The following is a 24,629-nucleotide window of genomic DNA, read 5'->3' on the forward strand; positions in this document are numbered from 1 at the left end:
GTTTACCAACTAAAATTGATTTATATTTATTTTAGAACACACATTTTAATATAATGCTCAATAAAATTGTATAGAATTTTATAGAACTCACCATTAAATCATCAAAATTACCGTATTTCTCCAAGTATAAGACGCACCCATGTATAAGACGCACCTTAATTTTGGGGCCCAAAATGAAAAAAAAGATGTATTACATAAATACTGACAGCTCCGAGACTGTGGGAGGCGCCTGAAGGACCTTAAGGTTCTTTTGCCAATCAGCGGGGACACGCTGTTCCAAACAGCCAGCGGGGGGGCTAAGACACCATTTCGAATGGTCGGATGGCCCTGGTGGCTCCTAGCTGAGTGCCTTACCTCTCGGAGCGGGGACACGCTGTTCCATTCAGCCAGCGGGGACACGCTGTTCCGATTAGCGGGGACTCCTCTCTCACACCAGGTGCCGACTTCTTCATTGAGGTAAGTAGCGTTTGCAGTGTATAAGACGCACCTTTTTTTTAGACCCAAAATTTGAGGGGAAAAGGTGCGTCTTATACATGGGGAAATACGGTAATTGTAGGACATGATTTCAGCAATATCATGCGATGTAAGTAAAACATTTTTTAAAAATGCAATGTGACAAAATTAGTGTGGTTAATTTTTTTTAAAAAACATTGTTCAAATAATAGTTTTCATAGGAAAAGTACCGTATTTCCCCATGTATAAGACGCACCTTTTTCCCCAAAATTTTGGGTCCAAAACCTGGGTGCGTCTTATACAGGGGTAGCGATACAGGGGTAGCGTTACAGGGGCAGCGGAGAGGGGGGGTGATCCAGTAGGAGGGGGACAGGCAGCGTGTCAGCGCGATCCAGCAGGCGGGGACAGGCAGCGGGGATGCAGAAGGCAGAGTGTCAGCGCGATCCAGCAGGCGGGGACAGGCAGCGGGGATGCAGAAGGCAGAGTGTCAGCGCGATCCAGCAGGCGGGGACAGGCAGCAGGGATGCAGAAGGCAGAGTGTCAGCGTGATCCAGCAGGTGGGGACAGGCAGCGGGGATGCAGAAGGCAGAGGGTCAGCGCGATCCAGCAGGCGGGGGACAGGCAGCGGGCATGCAGAAGGCAGAGTTTCAGCGCGATCCAGCAGGCGGGGGACAGGCAGCGGTCATGCAGAAGGCAGAGTGTCAGCGCGATCCAGCAGACGGGGACAGGCAGCGGGGATGCAGAAGGCAGAGTGTCAGCGCGATCCAGCAGGCGGGGACAGGCAGCGTGTCAGCGGGGATGCAGAAGGCAGAGTGTCAGCGGGGATCCAGCAGGCAAGGACAGGCAGAGAGTGTCAGCGGGGATCCAGGAGGAGGGGGACAGAGGCACAGTGGCAGCGATTGCAGGGAGAGTGTGCTGCCCGGCTGCTCTGATCACTATCAGAGCAGCCGGCCATTACACTCTCCCAGAGCCGTAACTAGGGTGGTGCGGGCGGTGCCATCGCCCCGGGCGCAAGCCCAAAGAGGGCGCAGCAGCCGCCCGCTACCTAGCTCTGTTGGCAGTGATAAAAAAAAGTCTTTGACTACCGCAGTGGAACGCATGTGCGTTCCACAGGCAGGAAGTTCGGAATTTGCGTTCCAAATACCAAACTTCCTGTCTGTGGAACGCACATGCGTTCCACTGCGGAAGTCATAGGCACATCTTGAGTGATGCACCGCTGCTTCGTGTCTGCGCTCTCCTCCAGGTCTGCTGTTTGTCCCTTCCCGTCTATGCAGGTCCTCATTTGTAGGGTAAATAATCTCAATTTCACTTTCATTCTCTCTCTCTCAGGAAATGATATACAATGTGCTGAGATATGGGTGTCGCTAGAATTCAATCTTAGCACCTCGAATGCTGCTGTGTTCTGTAATCTAATAGCACAGCGTGCAATGTAAAGGATGTTCTGAGTCAGATACTGCACATAGCAGCTTTGCATTGGTTCAATAAAGCTATGGAAGAGGGTATGTAAATGTTGGTCTGATCAAACAAAAGTGTCTACTCACAGAATTAAAAGTATGCTAAAATTTGGTGTTCAGAGTAAAATCGATGTAAATAAGGAACATAGTCCAAGCAGAGTGATAAGGAGTCTGGCCTGGAATATACTGAAAATGTATTCCTGGAAATATTCACTTCCAATAAATTAGCAATATAGAAGAATTGTATCACTGCGAATGGTAAATACACTCTGGAGGACATCTGTGAAACTCAAAACACCCAATGACCCCTGCAGAACCAGCTTTGGTTCTATCGGGTGCCTTGATTTGCGAAAGTGCCCAAATTTGCACTGCAAATGGTGGCTTTTGCGGAGGATCAGAAAGCGACACAGGCGCAGGGGAGAAGTTGGGTGGAGTCAGGGCATGCTTTGCCAAGGGTAAATCTAGTTTTGCAGAAGAAGATTTCCTTTTGTGGAGCAGAGGTTCTCTCTCTCGTTTCACAAGGATAAGGCATCACAATTTTTTTCTCACAATATATTAAAGTCACTTCAACCTACGTCGACCCATTATGCAAATAAAACACACAATTTAGTATCACAATTCTTATTTGAGCATTAAGTGCATAAAATATTACAATTCCTATCACTATATATTTTTTGCATACTTTAAATAGTCCAGAGAGCCGGTTGTTAATTTATTTAAATCCCACCACTGTGTGTTTGTATGTATGTGTATATGTATATATATATATATATATATATATATATATATTACACATACATATACAAATTCTTTCAGTAAAGTGCTAGACACACCCACATTAGGTTGGCCACACCCACTTGTCAAATGCCACCCCCACTTAGATGGGGGGGGCGCTGGTGTCCTGTCTCGCCCAGGGCACCAAAATGTCTAGTTACGGCACTGCACTCTCCCTGCCTTTTTTGACAGCTACCGTAATATTTTCTTTCCAAATTTCGGGGCCAAAAGTAAGGTGCGTCTTATACATGGGAGTGCCTTATACATGGGGAAATACGGTATTCTTCAAAACATTTTTGAAGTTCAAAGTTGGTATTTAACACCCACAAAAATATAAAACATTTAGTTTAAACATTATAAAGCCATTTACACCATGTATGAACCTGTTCGACTTTCTTATATTTAGCTTGATTTATTTTCATCAAGAATTCCCAGTAAAATTATCCATTTTAGAACGGATTCGTTAAACTGGTTCGATATATGTAGATGGTTTGGCGATCTGTAATTGACAGCATGTAATTGTATTGTATTGTATTGTATTGTTCTCATTTTTCCAGTTTAATGTGTGGGCACTTTACTTTTTGATGTGCAAAACAAGATTTTGAAGTTGTTATTTTCATGGTACTATGAGTTTTTTGCATATTATATTACATTTGCTTGGACACTAACTGGTATGCACTTTGAGTTATTATATTTTGCTTTTCGTCTCATAACGCTGAAATCGTGCCAATTAATTTTGTTGCTTTAACAGTAAACTTTATACATTATATTAATATTTGTGATATCAAATAAATATATTATATGTCAATATTGTTTGTCAGAAGATCACCAGCCAACAGATGGGAGAATGAGGCCTTGGTTATAGAAGTCCGCCTTCATCTCCATTCAGTCTCTCTCTGCCACTGCACAACAGTTCTACTTACCTGCACCTTCAGCACGTTCTCCTGTCCACTTTGCATATTCCAGGTACTACTATTTAACTAATTAATTTAACCCTAAAACACTTTCTCGCTCTCATACATGCCTGTATATACTTTCTTTCTCCTCTTCCCAAACACATAAGCAAACAAACATTCTAACCGTCTTATACATGCTCACATTCAACTCCACTCGCATGCACTCATGCATGCTTGTTTTCTCTCTTTCTCTCCCAAAATATACATATACACATGCGTACACAGAGAGAAACGTCAGATATCATACGCAAACACACATTATTTTTAGCTTTAAAGATACACATCAATACACGCACCTACACATAGATAAACACACAAAAGGTTCCCTGTAGTTATGTAGTTACAGGTGTACACACAAAGGACTGATAAAATATGGAGGTAACTTAGTAACAAAATGGGATAACACCATACTTGCCTACTCTCCCGGAATTCCCGGGAGGCTCCCGAATTTAGGGAAGTGCTCATGGACTCCCAGAAGAGTAGACAAAGCTCCCGCATTTGCCGAAATTCACGGCAGTGAATGGAGGGGGTGGGGCTTAATTGTGTCATTAAGCTCTGCCCCCTCAACAGTGGGGGCGGGGCTATGGTGTGATGCAACAATGTCACATGACTTCTCCCCCGGGGGAGAAATCGAGAAATCTTAAAAGTTGGCATGTATGGGTAACACATTACTGGGATTTCAAGTATAATCACCTCTGTGAGTGGTTTAGTAACATCTTATAATATCTTACCTAGTGAACTATAATGTACCATACGTAAGGACTATATGTACCGTATATATGATCTATTAGTAAAAAGATTTTGTCCCTTATGTTTGTATGTGTTTCTGATAACTGAGAGAAAGGATATATTAATCGTTTGTCTATATTTGTAGTTCATTATAGTGGGTTTGCTAATTTTATTTCAATCCTTTTATTCTAAAGCAATGCACCTGATGGAGTTTGAATTATCATTTGTCATCACAAATGTTATCAATGTAAATGCAAGCAATGAGACATTTTTATTAAACTGCATTTTACATGATAGAATTTTACTTAATCCTCATTTAGAATCACAAATTGACACTGAAATTTGACATTATTATACAACCAATGCTGACTCATCAATTTCACCTTTGCTCCTCTGGGACGCCCATAAAACTGTGATTTGTAAAATTAAACAAACCGCCAGGCCCTGACATATTTACAGCCATGTACTATAAGACATATAACTCACTGCTCTCACCTTATCTTGCTGACTTGTTCAACAGTGTGTTAAAGGGCAGATCCTGCTCAAAAGAAACTCTTGAAGCTCAGATTTTTGTTATTATGAAAGAGGGCAAAAAATCCATTGGATTGTGCCAGTTATAGGTACATCTCACTCTTGAACACGGGCATCAAAATTTATGCAGAGTCACTCACAGAATGCCTTAATGTAATACTACCCCACCTGATTCACAAAGACCAGGTAGGATTTATACCAGGCAGACACAATTATACCAGACGAGTCATCAGCCTAATCCATTTTATTAATTCTTCTAAGACCTCGGTCCTAATGCTTTCTCCAGATGCAGAGAAAGCCTCTGAATGTATTATTTGGCCATTTATGTTAGAAACTCTTAAGAGATTTGACTTTGATGGCAATTTTTTTCAGGGGATCTAGGCCTTGTATTCAGGCCCCTCTGCCAGGGTCTCTGTAAATAGAATGCTTTCGTCCTCAATTCTGATTAATAACAGCACAGGTCAGGGGTGCCCCCTTTTACCCCTGAAATTTGCGCTTGTAATCGAACACCTGGCAGCCTCTCCCGTGATATTAAAGGTGTCATGGTTGGGTCTGGAGAATTTAAACTCAACTTAGTTGCGGATGATATTCTCCTTACATTGACTTCCCCTCACACTTCTCTCTCGAACCTGTTCAATATGCTCACTACCTATGGTAGTGAATCCCTCGTTCTCCATTGTCCACCCCCCAACCTGGAACTCTTTAGAGTAACTATAACTTCTCCTGGCGGCAGTCTAAAATAAAATATTTATTTCCGGATAGGACTTTCTGCATGTAGAAAACTTTCTTCAAATCATTAAAATAATTAAGTTGGATCTGGTCAAGTGGCAAAAAATTAATTATCTCTGGTTGGTCAGAATAGTTGCTTTCAAAATGAATGTCCTGCCTCGCCTACTCTATGTCTTTCAGACCTTCCCAGTGAAGGTACCCAGGCCTACCCTAATTTAGTCTACCCTAATTACTGGTTTTCCAAATTGGAGTGGCAACACAAGCCCCCACACACCAGCTTTACCACTTTGCGTAGAGCTACATTTCATGGATGCAGGGGCTTTCCAGATATTCTATTGCTGTTCACCTGAGCCAAGCCATGGCATGGTTTACAAAAGGACACTGTCTAAGATGAATAGATCTGGAATCCTCCTGCTGCAAAATATCGTTTCTGGGTTCAGCATTGGGCATTCTGGCTGGTGATAGGCCTCCTTTAATAGGATTACATCCAGTCATTTCTTTCACCTGTTAGATCTGGGACCTTTCCAAATTTCATTTTGAGACCACCTCTGTCCCTGTCCCCATAACACCTCTCTGGGACAACACTGACTTCTCTCCTGGGCAATCTCACCCTTGCTTTTTATCCTGGCAGGAGAAAGGAATCAGTTGGTTAGAGATGTACTTGTTTTTGGCCAATGTATTCCACTACCGAGAAATTTGATTTTCCATTCGTCAGACTGTTTACATACTTACAGGTGAGACACTATGTTAAATTTTCTGCCTAAGATTGATACAATGAAATCACTAAGTTCACTGGAGCCTTTTTGTATTCAAAATCCTCTTCAAAAAGGTATTATTTCCATTCTATATAACCTCTTCACCACTTCTAAACGGAGCACTACTCCTGTACATGAACATGAAAATGGGAGGCTTTTTTGGATAGGCCACCAGAGGAGTATACCAACAATTAGAGAGAGGATCTCCACTACTTCTATTTCATCCCTTGTAAAAGAAAATGCCTATAAAATATACTATTGATGGTATCTAGTTCCTAATTGGCTAAAAATAATATACAAAACCACCTCTGATTTATGTTGGAGGGGTTGTGGGAGCCTTCCTCCATATATCTTGTGGTCCTGTCCAAAAATGTCTCTGTTTTGGCATGGTGTGGCTACCCTTATCAATTATATCACTAAAATTCTGATCCCTAAATGTCCCTGGTCTTTTCTCCAGGGTTCTCCGCTAGATGTTCTTGGCAAGCATTCTGGAAATTATCTGTAAAGATCCTTAATCCGGCCAGATGCTTGGTTGCGAAGAACTCTAAAAAATCCAGACAGCAACTCTTATGTTTATTATCGTAGATTTATAAGGCACCACAGTACTTCGCAGCACCGTACAGTAGGGAAAAAAGGACATATATAAAACAGGGACATACAAGGAAGACAAAATAAATGCAGATATGAAAAAAAAGGTAATAAAGGAACCTGCTCATTTGAGAGCTTACATTCTAAGTGGAAGAGAGCACAGCTGCAACAACAGGAGCGAGTGTGACTCAGAGTGGAGAGTGTTAGTGTGAATAGTATTATTGGAGAGAAGGTAAACTCTAAAAAATTAGAAGGGTTTTCAGAGAATGTCTAAAGATTTGAAGCTGTGGGAAAACCTGATTGGGCGTGGTAGGGAATTCCATAAGTGGGGAGCAGCATGGGAAAATACTTGAAGGCAAAGTGAGAGGTGATTAACAGAGACAAGACAACTATTAAATAAAATGTGGTATCTGGCGTCATGGAAAAAAAATGTGCGTACTTAAATAATATGTCCCACAATTTTTTACAAAATTTGGTGTGATTGGTTTATTTATAACTAGCTAAAGTACCCGGCATTGCCCGGGTTTAAAATTGTAACGGTCAACATTTTAAAAATAATTAGCAGCTAAGATGTCATCCAAATCCATCCAGTGGAAGACCCAGAACAGGCTCCCTGGATCAAAGTTCTGCCCAGCGTACAACAACGGGAGGTCCAACTGGGACCCTAACCCTCCTAAAACCTGGCCAGGAATCAACTGGACCACAATGCGTTGTTTTCTTCCCATTCCATGGAGGGGTGTCTGAATGCATAACCGGACAAACGGCAAACACACTAATGATTTTTATATATGAGATAGCCCACCTGCTTCCAATTCCCCCAATAATCATGTCCAGGACGTCTTGGCCCTCTTTTTATAAATACATCCAGTAGATTGAATTGACTGTTAGATAATATCAAATTTTGTTCCCCTATATAGGCTGCCAGGAGTCCCATGCCAGGTCTCAGTTATTTCCCCGTCCCCCATCCTTCCCTTTCATCCCTCCACTCCCCCCTTAAAATATAAAAACGTCACACTCCTGCATCTCTTATGCTTGTATAGTTTTATCTATACTTTATCTTGGCCAGCTGCCTGAATGACAAGTGAGGCTTCATGGGACGAACGCACTTAAAGGGCGACATGGTTTGTAGTAAGTTGAACACTTGCCTTAAGGGGTTAACATAGGGCTGGGACCGACCAATGTGAGCTCCAGTGGGAGGGACCTTGATTGGTATAGTAGGCTGTACTTCCTGTTCTGCCTCATTCCACAGCACGAGATCCCACCCACCCACTCCTCGTTATGAGTATTTCTGGGTTAGTGTTGCGGTAGGAAGGCACTGCGTTCAGCAGCTGATTTGTGGGCGCACAGGTAGTTGTTGTAGGTCACTGCCCTCCTTTGAGGCAACAGTAACTCCTTTTGGTCCTACGGTGAGGAGGGTCCCTGTCCGGCTCGGTGAGGGAGGGCAGCGTGAGTTTTAAAGCGGCAGTCACTCTGACGCCAACTCAGCGCAAGTTATGATGGGATTTGTTCCCCGTGGTTGTGGACGTACGGCGGTTTGCGCCAGTCCACTTGTGATATAGTGTATCAGCTTGAGAGCTGTGTCGCAGTGCCCTTTCTCCGCCACCATAGGTTTAGTTAAAGTTAAAATCATAATAAAAGTTCTGGCAATTTTTTAATAACTTATACATGTCTCCGTGTGTTTATTTGCATGCAAATGTTTTGAAATCTAAGGTTGATGTGAGGTTTACAGGAACATACACAGTGAGCCCTTTATGTAAAATCTGCTTATCTTCTTACATTGTATATTTGTGCCTTTTCTTGTTGTTACATTTTCTCTGTCTGACTTGCAAGATGTCAATTATTTCTGGCCCTCACTGCTCTTACTCTGTCTTTGTACACTGTGTGATGGATATTATAAATAAAGATCTTAAAAAAATAACAACTGCATTTTACACTCACCTCTTTTCCTGATAGGTAGTAAGCTGAGAGCAATCCTCCTATGTAACGGATGTTAACTTCAAACAAAGAGGCCTCTCCATTCTAATAATGAAAATATATATTGGGTAATACCAGGGACTGATACATTTTCCTATTATAAATATAGACAGAAACTGATTAAAAAAATCATAACATTTTACAAGTTCATCAGAGAAATTCTGTACAGAGGTAACCCCCTTCAGGTTTAGGCTAGGCAGCGTTTCCCAAATACCCCAAAAATGGTTGTATTTTCCCTTTATATTACAGCTTATATAAACCTTTAGCAACTAGTGATATTATCTGTTTAAAATAAAAACATAAAACACGTGTTTTGTAAGGCTTATGCTCTTATATATTTTGTTGTGTGACTTTATAAACTGTTAATAAAAATTTGTTTAACCACTAATTTATTGGTTAGTTTAATAAACATCACTGAACACGTTTGAATCAGTATTTATGTTGGTGGTTGATTGATGGCTTATTGACCTATAATAGCCAATAATTGTGCTTCCATACATACCAGATGATTAAACACAAGGGCCTGGCTGGCAAATTTTAGCCGGGGGAGGGTGAGATTTTGCTCAACAGCCTATTAGGAATATTTTAAAGGAAAAACGTGCAGGTGGCCCTGTGACTCAGCCCAAGGTAGCCCACTATGGGACCAGCATGAGGTCAAATGCCCCCTGCTAGCCCATGTTTACCATGTTGGATAGGTTTCACCACTAGTGCTGCACTGTCTGGACTACAAAACACAGCATGCTAGGGAGATAAATTCTACTCAATGCCTGAGTAGAACAGGTTACCCAGGACTGATCTTTGATATTATCTTACCACATTCAGATCAAGGTTGTTCTCAACCCAGTTTCCAGCTTCCTCAAACTCCTCCTTTAAATTCATGATGAAGAGTGTGTCCAGAGCATCCACAATTGTAGCTCCTTTTAATCCCCCTGTTTTTCGAGAAAATATAATTATAACCCAGTCCCATTTTCTTATGTTGAGCTAGAACTTATAATAATTCAAGGAACCAAACAGAACTTTATCAGCACAAGTCTACAGGACTACCTTGGTTTAGGCAACACATTCGGAAACCAAAACACGGCAAAAATATTGGACAGTTATAAAGTCATTAGGAAAATAAATCTATTAAGTTCACCTGTTTATTACCTGCTAAAACTCAATATTTATAATTGGCTCAGAACAATATGAAAAGTACTTGACGTTATTTGGATGAATCAACTTATATAATGTACTAATTGTAACATGTACTGTTTCATATTACATAAGTAACCTAGCAATGTCAGTGTTAAAAAAAAAACAGGACTCTAGCAAAAACTTCATTGCACTGGTTTGTATTCAACATAATATTCATAAGGCCTTCTGGGTAGTGTTCTCTTAAGAGGGAACATTTCTTGCATACTGTACAGTATGTGTATGAATAAATCATAATAATAAATGTCAAATATAAATACATGTTTATCTAACCCATTCTAGAGCAGTATGTGAAGTCAAAAAGCATGTGTGATAGACTCCCATACTCTAAAACTCGAAAATATTTTAAATAAACATACTAGTAAACAGATATACACAACATATTTCTCTTTCTAAATGTGATCAACAATTTGATGAAAACATAACTTCCATAAATAAACACAATATGTTCACATAAGCCATTCAAAATTTCCAAGTTTAAAACCAGGCAAATGTATATTTTTATAGTGAACAATTTAACTAATCTGTGTTTTAGTGTATTAGATTGAATGGCACTCAGTTAAATGTCAAACAATTATATTTATGTTTTTAATGTGATTCATCGATAAATCTTGCAAGCAAGTAAGACTAATTGAACTTCACCTGTAATTAACCAGACTTTGCCAACCAAAGTACATAAAATTGTTCTACTCTTCGCACTCTACCCATTTCCTTCCCTCTTGGTGTTAACAAGAGGACAGTTAGTTAGATATGTATCTTAAAGCTGGACACACCAAGGTTATCATTTTTTGTGAGTTTCAAATATTAATATTTTGAGAGTATGAGACAATTAATGACATATGATATATATGCCAATATCTTATGCAAAGTCAATTGGCTGGTTGGAAATTTTTGGCTGTTCAACAAGTAAGACAATTGTAGTGACTCATGCGCTTACTAGCCATTTGATTTAGTACAAACGATGTCAAAACTGATTATGTCCACAGATTAAAATGACGGTGTGTTTAATGACTATTACATCTGAACCAAAGATCTAATAAAAAGCTGATCTCTGCATGTGTGGTGGAATCTGGGGCGTCACTCCTGTCTCAGACAGCAAAATTTAGAGGTAAACAAAATAAAGGGAATTCATTTAAAACTGTCAATTTTGTAGGTATAAAAGTCTAAAGGAGTGCTATTTACTTTGTTGGTAGATTTAATAATGCTTAAAAATTACAATATGTTTTTGAAGGGCTGACAACTTAGATAAAGGTGTTCTTTGTATTAGAGATGAGAATGGAACCTGGATCAACAGAGTAGAACTTTAAAAGGTTTAACTAGAAGGACGTTTGTCTATTTTCAACCTCAGTAACTATGTAATGAGGATCTATCACAATCATATTTATAAAATAATGTACTATACTAGGTTTTTGTGTATATGTATGTATTTTCTTGAAGCTGTGTTAATTGGTCAACTATTAATAACTAAATATTAGTCATGTTGGGGTTCTCCTGTATCCCATTTTGTTGTTATATCTTGCAAGTGTCTAAGGAGATTTGGGTTTGCGCTGCTCAACAAGAGTGAGGAATTACAACACTGCTATGACACAACAGGAGAATTCCTGTTGTAACTCATCCTTACCTCAACTTCAGAAACAACCTTTCTTAACACTCCTACGTCACTAAGTGAGAAGAGACCTTTCTACAGCAGTCTAACTATAGAAGCCTGGTCAAATATATGGGAAAACATGTGCACAAAAAAAACAACTCTATTTGCACAACCATAAAAAAAAATATTTGCAAAATCATTTTACGATGTTATAACCTCCAAGTCTCACATCCAAATAGTTTTGCATAATTATTTCCCAATCTTCATTAAGCTGGAGCAGTTGAAGTTAAAAGATCACCTTAAAGCAGGCTGTTCAACCTGCGGCCCTCCAGGTGTTGTGAAACTACAAGCCCCAGCATGCTTTGCCAGTAGACAACCTGTTGATAGCTGGAAGGGGATGCTGGGACTTGCAGTTTCACAACATCTGGAGGGCAGCAGGTTGGACAGGCCTGCCTTAAAGCATATTTTCATTGTCTGTCCAGTTATCTTATGATATTGGTTTGACAAATCACACCTAATACATACTTGCCCACTCCCTGGAATGTCCAGGAGATTCCATAATTTCAGGCAATTCTCCCAGGCCCCAGGGACAGCATGCCTTTCTTCCGGATCCTGCCTAGTGAAGTGGCCGGGACAGAGGCCTCAATGATGCGACTCGCCCTTAATCGCATTGCTCCACATAAGCGGGGGCACAATGACATGATTAGGAGCACCACGACCGTCTGCACTTGCCACTTGACCTCCAGGAACTCCAAAAGGGGAGAGTTACAAAAGTTGACAATTATGATATTGCAAAATTAAAAGTTTTCATCAGATCTACTTACACTGATCCTTGGCAAACAGATTCAGATAGTCCTCAGTTCCATGCAACACTTAGTAAATTGTATTCTTACAGCAGAACTTTCCCCAACTTTTGTGGAACTATCCATCCACATTCCTTTGCCCAGTTACGATGGAAGCTTTGAAAACTCAACTACATGTTGATATGCTAATATATAAGCTTTTCATTAGGTATGTGCCCCAAAGGATGTATATTCTGCATTCAGGTCCAGCTAAATTCTCATTAAATGGAATAATCTTATAACTGGCCTAATTATGGATTTTGGTACATTATGACACGTCATATCAAAGATATGTGTGCTAAGATAGCATGCACTTCAATTTACCTAGTCTATATTTTTTTTTCGACTTTTTCATGAAGTTTTTGCCATTTATGTTTTACTTAATGTTATTGTTAAATTGGCATTATTTTACTATTTGTTTCATTTTGTGAAGTCTTGTTTGGCTACAATTTTGTATGCATATTCTTTATTTTGCCTGTGTATTATACTTATTGTATTATATATATTGCACGTCATTTTTATTTTATTCTTTAATTTAAAAGATACAAATACAATGGTGCACACTGGGGGAGGAATTATTTTTTGTGATTAATGTTCCAACTTTATGTCTTTTGCAGCTGCAGAGGTTTGCTTTTAAACAAATCCACATTGTATGATAGATATGCTAATGCCTGCTCAACTTGCATTTGCAAGTATAAAATGAATGTTTATTAGAATTTTTTCTGATAGGTTCTGTAGAATAAATAAAAAAAGCTCATTTGCTCATAAGCATCCAGATTTATTGTACTAGTAGTTTTTTAGTAATGAGCCTTACCAAATAGGCTTCCAAAATGACCATCTTTAGTTAATGGACGCAGCTCATTCTCCCCCCAAGCATATTTCTTGTAGTTATCCCATGCAAATTTCATCATCTATAATTGAAAAGACAAAGAAACATTGTATAAACCACATGTAAAGCATTGATCTTGTTAACTCTGGCATGGAGTGACTTGTAAATGAAGGTCTATGGGATAAAATCATGGAACTGTCGGATATATATCCCCAGTGCCTCACAGCACTGGGGTCATAAGTTCGATTCCCGACCGTGGCCTTATCTGTGTGGAGTTTGTATGTTCTCCCCGTTTTTGCGTGGGTTTCCTCCGAGTGCTCCGGTTTCCCCCCACAATCCAAAAACATACTAGTAGGTTAATTGGCTGCTATCAAATGGACCCTGGTCTGTGTTTCTGTCTGTCTGCGTGTGTATGTTAGGGAATTTAGACTGTAAGCTCCAATGGGGCAGGGACTGATGTGAATGAGTTCTCTGTATAGCACTGCGGAATTAGTGGCGCTATATAAATAAATGATGATGATGATGATGATGATGATATATTACTGGCAGAAGCAATAACTGCTAATAAAGGTGGTTATTCCTTTTGGTTAAGGTTTTTGTTTAACCAACAGCAATAATTGTGTGGATGAGAAGGTGATGATGATTAGTAAAACATACCTCCCAAAATTTAGAACACCAAGCGACAAAATAAGTCATGCCCCGTTCTACCCAAACTCAATCCACAAATGGACATATTTGCTTAAACTCCACCAATTTTTCAAGTTAAGCTCTGCCCCTTTTGCCTCCCCAGGAATCGGGATGTCCCGCCCAAATTGGGACAGTTGAGAGGTAATAAAAGCTTATTTAAAGCAGAAAAGGAAAAAGAAAACAAGTACTGCATGGATAAGGGGAGTCAAACGAAATGGAGCCAAGGTAAAATAGGTTAGATGAATTAATGGATGAGTCAAAAATTAAATATTAGTAATGTGTACTGGAAGGAGAGGAAAATGCACAATGGTAAGGAATATATTTACTATTCTTTGTATTATTAACAATAAAAAAAGAAAAGAGAACAGTAAAACATACAGCCAATAAGGTATTTCTTCGAATAAAATTTGCAAAATTAATAACTTAAAGTAAACTAAATTACATGAAATTAAAATACAAAATAAAAATAAAAAATAAGGTATAGCAAACAATAGCAGGTGATCCATGTAATGGTTTTCCTTTAGTTTCTCCTTTCATTTTTCTCTTTAAAAATCTTATTTACAAATTAATAATTAGCTAAATTGTAAAATGTAAATATGCTGCGGGGAAAGACACCGCATTGAACAAAGGGAAAGGGGTGGGGGAAGGAGATGAGGTGAAGCCCAACAAAACGATTAGTCATTCTCACTAGAAACTTATATAATAATAAAGAATGACGGGGCCAGGGAAAATAGTTATTTATCAAAGCTGTCTAAATAGAAACCATTCAGTAGACTTAAATAGTTTAAAAAGATTTGTTAGAGTAGTCTTATCTAGTGAATCTATATATAAACCCCAATTTTGTAAAGCGATTTGACCCTCTATATATTTACTATTCTTAATTACATAGGTACACTTCTACACAGGTTAGATAGCTGTAATCTATAAAATTATACAGACAGCTTTACAATGTCGTTAGTGTGATTGGCGACATTGACAATGTCAGAAGTGGAAGTTGCTCAATAAATTTGTAGGCTCATAACAGGTGCTTGATAGGGTGGGGTTATCCTAAAAGGAATAAACACAGACAAAAATCCCCTAGCACACTGCTATAGCCAGCAAAGGACTTGCCATTTTTCTCTCTGTTTGTTCCTTTTAGGATAATCCCACCCTTTCAAGCACCTGCTATGAGCTTATAAATTGATTGAGCAACTTCCACTTCTGTATTTGTCTGAGAGGCATGTTGGTGTCAGGAGCTGAGGGGGAGTGCTGAAGCTGTATTGCTATTTGGAGGTTTCTGGGGTACCTCTTGGTAAGTTAGCTCTCAATTTAAAACACATATATGTATGGCCCAAATATATGGGACTCTCACTGTTTAGAGTTAGGACCACCCTATTAGCAAAAGTGCCGTGGAGTGGCGGGTGGCTTTAACATACATTTGCAAATGTGTGCAACTGAGACTTTGCATTTTTATTTACAGTAGAAATGGCAGGTAATTTGCTGGCTGTATGTTATGAGCCGCGGCTCCCCGAAGGGCCGCCGCGACTCACTTCCGGCGGTCCCAGGCGTCCTGGCCGTCTCTATGACGACCGGGCGTCACTTCCGCCTCCTGCGTCCCGGTTGCCTAGGCAACAACCGGGACGCTCTGACTCGACTGCCGCAACGCCCGGCCAGCTGTCATACAGCCGGGCGCAGGAGGAAATTATGAATTTAACAGCTGAAGCTGCCAGGGACGCTGGAGGACGGTAGGCGGTATGCTTTTATACTTGTCTCTCTATTTTGTATTCCAGTGCTTAGAGGAACTATTATTTCTGTCAGGCTTAATTGGGATTGGCTACATGTATGGGAGGAGATTCTGCTCGTTGCCTGATTGGTTCCTCTCACTATTTAAGGCAAGTGAGGACATAGCCTCATTGCCAGTTATAGCTTCCTGTGTAGCTAGGCTCCTGTTCCTGTTTCCCTGCTCCTGTACTTTATTCTAGTTTGGATTTCCCGTGTATGACCTCTGGCTTGTTTCTGGACCTCGTTGTATTGCCTGTGACCCCTGACCTCGGCTCGTTATCTGGTATCGCTGCCTGCTGCCGGCCCTTGACCTTTTGCTTGGATCTCACACTGCTGTGTTCTACTTCGCAACCTCAGGGTTCTCCCCAGTCAGTGCACATTACACGACCCTCCGTTCGTCTGCAGCCAAGTCTGTCCCCACCACTAGGGGCTCCAGCGAACACCAGACTTCGGAGCAGACTCCGGGTTTTGTCGTGCTGACTGAAGGAGTTCCTAACACTGTAGCATTGTTCTGGGGGATTTTTCTCCGACATTGACAATGTTGCCAATCACAATGCCGACATTAAAATAACAATGCTATCAGGTACTGGGTATAGCCGTTGGACTAGCAGCTGCCAGTGCATAGCAAAAAGACTTTGTGGGGAGGAGGGGGGGGCGGGGGAGGTTTCACCGAGACTCCCTGGGCAAACCAGGCACGGTTAATTGCAGCGTTTTTTTTGTTATGTATCCCCGCGATTTGCAGTGATGCATATTGATAGCTACAGCTCTGCGGTCATGAATAGACCACTAGTTTCTAAAAACAAATTAACCTGGGCCGTATCTCTCACAGAAAGACAAACTGTGTAAATTTAACATAAAAGTTATTTTTTATAAAATAGCTATCAATAACATTTACTAATATAGATGTAAAATATTTCAGGTAAATCTGTGATTGTAAGAGATATAACCCTATACACTCCAGACTTCCTGTCAGAATCCACATAGAAAACCACTGAAATCAGCTTTAAAATGGTGGATAATAGCTTGCGTCCAAATGTAAATTAAGTTACATTTCTAGTTGTGACAAGCGATTATTATTAATTTTATTATTGAGCCTTTACTGTACTTGCGCTACACTAAAATGCCCCTTCCCTCCCCCATTCCACTACATGCAAGAAGACGCAAGTTAGAGATGCACAAATAGCTTGATAAAGATGCACGGATATGCATTTTTCATGTGCAGCACAAAAAAGTGTATTGTACGCTTAAATGGAGATTGTAAAAGACCCCCAAAATTAGAAACAAGCAGAATTTCCTCAGGAGAAATGTCTCCACAGAGCAAACGAATAACTAATAAAAGTGCAAAAGTAGTAAAAGTGCAAGAGACTGAATACGTAGGTAAAAAGTGAAAAGGAGAGGATGAGGCATAATGTAAGTTTTGAGTAAGTAAAACAATTAAAACAAGAAATAGGATAAAATCACATAATGAATAATTGAAACCAATAATGTCCATTTACGGTGGATAGTGAGGAACAGCCATCTTTAACCTATTTCCTATGTGGGATCGAGTGATGTGCTGCCGTTCATTCTGTTTTCCTAGGCCAGGGGTGGAGAACCGGCAGATTTAAAGCCACGTGCGGCCTTCTAGGTCCTTAAGTGCAGCCTTTTGACTGAATCCAAATTTTACATGTAACACCCCCTTGTGTATTAAGCGTTGTGAGGGTATATATATATATTGAACCACGCAGATGCTTCTCACCTTGGTACTTGGTTTTCAGTGCCTCCACCCGAATCTCTGCTTTCTCTTCTGGGGGGTGTTCAAAAGATACACCAGGGGGAGATTCGGGAAACCCCCTGCCCAGTATTAACACTCTGTGACAAAATGTGTGCTGCAAAAGCCAGCCAGGCACATTTATTTAAATGGAAATCCTAAATGCAGCTTTGTAATTTTATAGAAAAATATACTTTGGTATAATTTGAAATAATAGTGCAAACAATACAATACAGTAATAAAACAGTGTGGATGAAAGTGGCGCACCACTTCTAACTATGCACACCAAGTTAACACAAAAACTCGCAATAAATCAATAACAGCATACAATATAATATAATATATAACAATATAACCATTAACTGTCACAGCTTTATACACATGAAAAAATATATCAGATATCTTACTTGCTCCTGATACTGTGAATATCTTGCAGGGTGAATTTATATATTTTCCCTTATAGCCCTACAATGTACTGCCAAACACACACAGCATTATTCAAACACACCACACAAATAGAGCAGTGCACTGCAAGTTGGGGCCCTTCTGTATGTATGCAGCATGGCATGGAAACATCATGTGTCCAGTTTGCAGATTTTGGAGGTCTTTAAATCACTTGCAGTGAGGTACAGCAGTCACAGTATGCAGACCCTCCTCTAGCAACAACTGTAAAATCCTTTCTAATTTGTATCCTGGGACTTGTAGTTCCACAAGTGCTGATTAGACACACACTTGGTGCATATTTACCTGCCCACCCATCTATCCCTAACTCTTCAGCCCTTGTGGCCAGATATAGTCCAAACCCCACTTGAACAACAACAGATAGATAAAAATAACCAGTAACTTATCTGCACCAGTGTGTCACAGGTCTGAACTTGATTATCTCCAAAATGGCTGACTTGTAAAATGTCCTTCTTCAGAGATGCATGCAAACCTCCTCCTACAGCTTCAAACTGTGGCTTCCAGCAGGTTCTGTTCAGAACTGCACTGAGCTTTGATATCTCTGCAGACTGCTCTCTCTGCTCAGATCACTCATCCAGTGCCCTTCTGCCTAGGGTCACCTATCTGAACTGGTCACACAGCTCAGTCTCTCCCAGGATGCTCCTCTCTCCCTCTCTCTCTCTCCGCCCTCTGGTTTCTCAGTCTTCTTAGGCTCCGCCCCCTCTTCATAACAACTTTCTGGGAGATGTAGTTCCTTCTCCTTGACTGGTAAATAGCTATATGCATCTCTTTTCTTACTGATGCAATTGTGATTATTAGCCCCTGGGTGCTCAAGTCCAACTGCAGCATCCCCAGGGGTTACACACTCCCCCTGTGGGGCAAGTCCACAATGAACAAATGATGAGGCTTGTCCCACATCCTGCAAATTTAAAGGGGTTAAGACATCCTGTCTAAATACACTTTCACATCCATACACAACAGGCCCTGGCATAACAGATATGGGAGTCAGATATGGCCACTGATAGACCCAGCTAGGATGAATCACCTTAGGAATCTCAGTCATATGACCTAGACTATCATAAGTCAACATCATTGGGGCTCTAGGGGTCCTTTTAGGCCGACCCTGGACTGGTGGGTTCCCTTCCTCTCCCCCCAACACCCTGTTGGGGCGTTCAGTGCATCCTCCATCTGGATCAACGACGTCCCCATCCATGTCTGCTTCCTGGTTAGAGCCTTCCTCTACTGAACACTGAGAATCCAACCGTCCAGCTACTCTTGGGTTGACACTTTCATCTGAAATGGCAGGCATAGTTCTCCTTTCTTCTACTTGTGGAGGTCTTACAGCGGCCCCCTCGGTAGACCTAGTGAGCCTTCTGATATCTTGTCTCCAATCTATTTCTCCCAATTTACCTGGAGCATCATACCCCCAATCATCTCTATCATCTTCTTCTGTGGTCGGTTCTCTGATTCGCCGTGATCTTCTGGGTGTGGACACTTTTGGCTCATCTGTTTCAGGCTCCTCCCAAAACCGGACACCATCTCTGATGGGAAGCAAATGTTGTCGATGGTATGTCTTTATAGGGCCTGTTAGCCCCTCGGGCCTAATTCGATAGGCTGGGATGTCTGGCAATTTTGCAACCACAACATGAGGATCCTTTCGCCAACGATTGGCTAACTTGTGTTTCCCCGGGAGGCCCAAGTGTCTAAGTAAAACCCTGTCACCTGGCTCCAGAATATGCTCCTTGACCTGTAGATCATAACGACCCTTGTTTCGTTGTCCAGCTTTTGATGCAGCTGCTTCCGCTAGTCTGTAGGCCTCCTTTAGTTCTTGTTTCAGCTGCTCCACATATTTCAAATGGGGCTTTTCTTGGGGATCAGCAGTGTCCATTCCAAAACAGATATCGATTGGTAATCTAGCCTCCCTTCCAAACATTAAGAGATATGGGGAGTACCCCGTGGACTCGTTTTTCGTGCAATTGTAGGCGTGGACCAAATGGCTGATGTGCCTACTCCAATGTGCCTTTTTTTTAGTGTCCAAAGTGCCCATCATGCTGAGAAGGGTCCGATTAAATCTCTCCGGCTGCGGATCTCCTTGGGGATGGAAAGGAGTAGTCCTGGACTTCTTTATCCCGCAGACCTCGCACAGTTCTTTTATTAGCTTGCTCTCAAAATCCCGACCCTGATCTGAATGAATGCGGGCAGGCAGCCCATAGTGGACAAAGAACTTTTCCCATAGGATTTTTGCCACGGTCACAGCTCTCTGGTCTTTTGTCTGGTAGGCTTGAGCATAACGGGTGTAATGATCTGTCACCACTAGAATGTTACACTTGTTGCTTTCATCCGGTTCCACTGATAGAAAGTCAATACAGACTAACTCTAAAGGCCCATTGCTGGATATATTCTTTAAGGGGGCAGCCTTTTCTGGGAGGGATTTTCGAAGTATGCATGTCCCACAAGATTTACAATAACTCTCAATGTCTATCTCCATTTTCGGCCAGTAGAATCTATCTGAAATTAAACTCATGGTCTTCTCTATTCCCAGGTGGCCGTGTTTATCATGCAACGCACGGAGAACCATGGGACGGTGCTTCTTTGGCAATACTAGCTGTTTCCTCTCTCTGCCATCTTTGCGGCTGGTTTCTCTATACAGTAGCCCCTGCTTCACCACCAATGACTCTCTCTGTCTGCTTAGCAAAATAGCTTCCTCCGTTTTCAAACTACTCGGGTGGATTCTTTGTCTGTGTTTAACAGACCACCTAACTGCTGCTATAGAGGAGTCATTCTGCTGATCTTCTTTGACTTGGCTTGAACTCAACTTCTGAAGATCACTGAGCTCCATTTGACTCAGCCAGCAACATTGTCTTGGTAGTGCATCTGTCGTTGCCCCTAGAGCTGTTAAGCATTCTTTGACTGGAGGCACGACCACACGTCCCTCGTGACACATCCCCTTCACCTCTGGAGCTGGCAACTCTATCCATTCTTCTTCCTGAGATTCCACAAACCTTCCCGGTAATCTTGACAAAGCATCGGCATCTACATTTCTTCTCCCAGGCCTGTACTTTATTGTGAAATTGTAAATGGCCAGCGCCGCCAACCATCTGTGCCCAGTTGCATCTAGCTTTGCTGTGGTCTGCACATATGTGAGGGGATTGTTGTCTGTATGCACTTCGAATGGTACTCCATACAAGTAGTCGTGAAGTTTGTCAACAACTGCCCACTTAAGGGCCAGGAACTCCAACTTATGCACCGGGTAGTTCCGTTCACTGGGTGAGAGACCTCGACTGATGTAATAGACTGGTCTTAACCTTCCTTCTTGCACTTGGTATAGCACTCCCCCAAGCCCCTCAAAGGAGGCATCTACATGCAGAATGTATGGTAACTCTGGATCGGCATATGCCAGAACAGGCGCTTGAATCAGGCAGGTTTTCAATCCTTCAAAAGCTTGTTCGCAAGCCTCACTCCACCTTTCCCCGAACGCATCATTTACCCGGAACAATGGTTTCTCTTTCCGATGGGAACCTCTTGGAGCAGGATAACCTCGAGTTAGATCTGTAAGAGGCTTGACAAGTTTACTGTAGTTTGGGACAAACCTTCTGTAATAGCCACAGAACCCCAAAAAAGACCTTAATTCCTTCAGTATTGTTGGTCGAGGCCATTCTTTCACCGCTTCTATCTTCGCTGAATCTGTAGAAATTCCTTCCCGATCCACAACATATCCCACATACTTGACCTGGGTTTTACAGAAGCTACACTTGTCAAGGGACAACTTCAACCCTTTCTTTATTAAGCGATCCAATACCTTGAGGAGTCTTTCGTTGTGCTCATTCAATGTTTGGCCAAATACTATCAAATCATCCAAGTATACCAGCACTTCCCTGAAATTCATGTCACCCACAACATCATCCATGCATCGTTGGAAAGTGGCTGGAGCCCCTGATAATCCTTGTGGCAATCTTTTGAACTGAAAGAATCCAACCAGGCAGATGAAGGCGGTTTTCTCAGCATCCTTCTGACTCATCAATATCTGATAGTACCCGCTGCGTAGATCTAGCACAGAAAACCACTTGCTTCCCTGAAGACAATCAAGGGCTTCGTCTATCCTAGGGACAGTGTACTGATCAGGAATCGTGCGCTTGTTTAATGTCCGGTAGTCCACGCACATCCGTATTTTTCCCGTCTTCTTTCTAGCCACCACAATAGGAGAAGCATAGGGACTCTCAGATCTCTCAATCACATCATTCTCTAGCATCTCCCTTAAATGTTCCCGAATATCATCCAAATCAGCAGGGGCTAGGCGTCTTGACCGTTCTCGGAAAGGTCTGTCGTCCGTTAGCCTTATGTGGTGCTCCACTCCTGTCGCTAGACCTAAATCCCAGTCCCCCGAAGAGAAGGCAGCCTCTCTTTGTAGCATTTGCATAACTAGCCAGTGTCGGTCTTCTTGACTAGCATCACTACCATTAAAGCATTGATCAAAACTTCCTATTTGTAATGTGGTTTCTTTCTGAGATTTTTTTTCCTCTTTCTTCTTATAAGCAGCAAGGCACATAGGATGAATCTTAAGTGTTTTACTATAACTTGCTCCTCCCACCTCTTGGCACCAGTTGGCCAGTATCTCGAACAAATGGGAGTTAGTTCCAATAATCACTGAGACATCTCGAGGTTCTCCTTCGACCTCAGGACAGACAAGTGCAAGCACGTTCACCTCTTCTTCTATTCCAGCTACTTCCCGTGGGAACTTCAAAGGTACAGTGATGTACCCAAGGTAGGGATAATTCTTGTCACTCAGACCCCAGATGGTCAGTCCACACAATGGCTTTATGGGCAAGTCAGATAGATTATCTCGGTACCACTTCTCGAACACAATGGACACCTGTGAACCACTATCTAGCAAGGCCATACAAGGTCTCCCATTTAGACATGCCGGCACGTGAGGAGAGGGTCCCAGCAATCCTTTGGGCAAAAGACCCCATTCCAGGTGAGAGTTCCCCACAGTGTTAATGTCAGCTTTCTTTAGAGGGCCAGTGTGGGGGTTCCTGGTCCTCCCTTTCAGTTTTCCGAAAGCTTCCTATCCCGGTGGGATGGTGAGGGTGACCACCTTCCTCCCTTCCTCTGAGGACATTGTCTAGCGAGATGCCCAACTTCTCCACAAGTGAAACAATTGTTCTGTTTCCGAGTAGTGTTAGCTTCGAGAACTTGCCGGGGGTGGATGTTCGGGTGCAGTTGCTCGGTAGTGTGGTATTTCAGCATCTGTGCTTGAATCTGCTTCTGCATCTCCAACAACTGAGCAATCTGCTCACCTTGTTTCTCCACAATCTTCATTAACTCAGTGCTGGGAAGGTCAGCCTCGGGCTTTGACTGTACGACCTTGACTTTCTTGGTCACCCTCTCTCGGGATTTAACTATAGCTTCCTCTTGTTTAACATCTTGTATCAACTGAAGAAAAGTAGGTGGTGGTTGTCCTAGTTGAGCATTTCTTATCTTCATCGCTACTGGGTCATGGGACAGAGCACCCCGTAACAACTGTTGCATACGCCTGTCGTCTACTTCTGCTAGGGGTATTCCTTTCTTTGACACAATAAGGTGGATCAGCTTGTCCAGCCGATAGATATAATTGGACAATGTCTCCCCTGACTCCTGATAGGTGTGGCGTAGCTGATAGAGCAGATCTGTTGCATCCTCTGCCATTCCATATTCCTGATCTAGAGTCGCTAAGTAGTGTCGTGCAGTGGCTTGGGGGTCACTTCTCCGTACAGCTTGGATTAGTTCTCCAGCGGGACCTCGCAGACTTTCAACGATCCGCTGTCTCTTATAGGGTTCGGAGCAATGCCATTCCTCCAGGTATTGGGAAGCCATCTCTTTCCATGCCTCGTAAGTTTCTTCCCCAGTAGGGACTGGTTTTATTCCTGAGAAGAGCCGGAGCCTTCTGTAGCCCCCTTCATGCTGTGACTTTCCTAACTGGTCTACCAGTTTCTGTACAGCAGTGAGGAACAGTTCGCTTTGATCCTCATCAGTTTTCCTAGTACTGGAGGGTGACTGAGAATTCTCTTCCCTGGCCTGAGGGAATACTTGTCGGTTAATATCTCCATCTGGAAGTTCAGCATTAAGAGGTGCTGCGACTAGCTGTTTTGGCTTTAACGGTATCACAATATGCCATTGTTGTTTTTGTGGCCCAGAAACGAGGGAGGGAAGAAAATCTTTATCCAATTCTGCTTGCGTCTCACAGAGGATCAGACTGGTCTTATGCTGATCTCTACCTTTCCATCCAAGGATTTTAGGATGTTCTACCCCATAAATCCTGTGGAGCACATGCAGGACTTCCTCATCTGTCACTCCCTGAGAGTCACCATAGATCCCTAAACATCGAGTTGGGGCCACAGTCTGTTGTTCACACCACAGAAACACTTCTTCTCTTATACTATCCATGACGTCTGTGCTGATGGGTTTCACTGAGTGTGTCTTCAGTATCTCAGCAGTGCCTCCACTGTAACACCCCCTTGTGTATTAAGCGTTGTGAGGGTATATATATATATTGAACCACGCAGATGCTTCTCACCTTGGTACTTGGTTTTCAGTGCCTCCACCCGAATCTCTGCTTTC

General features: G+C 42.0%; 1 protein-coding gene across 2 annotated transcripts in view; it reads right to left on the reverse strand.

Moving 5' to 3' along the window:
• MAN1C1 (mannosidase alpha class 1C member 1) overlaps positions 1-24,629 on the reverse strand; it is a 108,606-nt gene that overhangs the window by 54,192 nt on the left and 29,785 nt on the right. For both annotated transcript variants that reach the window (XM_075195343.1, XM_075195344.1), the window contains exons 3-5: positions 13,379-13,475; positions 9,757-9,872; positions 8,908-8,988 (exon numbers count right to left, since the gene is read on the reverse strand). In XM_075195343.1, the coding sequence (XP_075051444.1) occupies positions 8,908-8,988; positions 9,757-9,872; positions 13,379-13,475 (294 nt within the window). The remainder of the gene's footprint in view (positions 1-8,907; positions 8,989-9,756; positions 9,873-13,378; positions 13,476-24,629) is intronic.

The sequence above is a fragment of the Mixophyes fleayi genome, chromosome 2 (assembly GCF_038048845.1).
Source record: "Mixophyes fleayi isolate aMixFle1 chromosome 2, aMixFle1.hap1, whole genome shotgun sequence".
NCBI classification, from domain to species: domain Eukaryota; kingdom Metazoa; phylum Chordata; class Amphibia; order Anura; family Limnodynastidae; genus Mixophyes; species Mixophyes fleayi.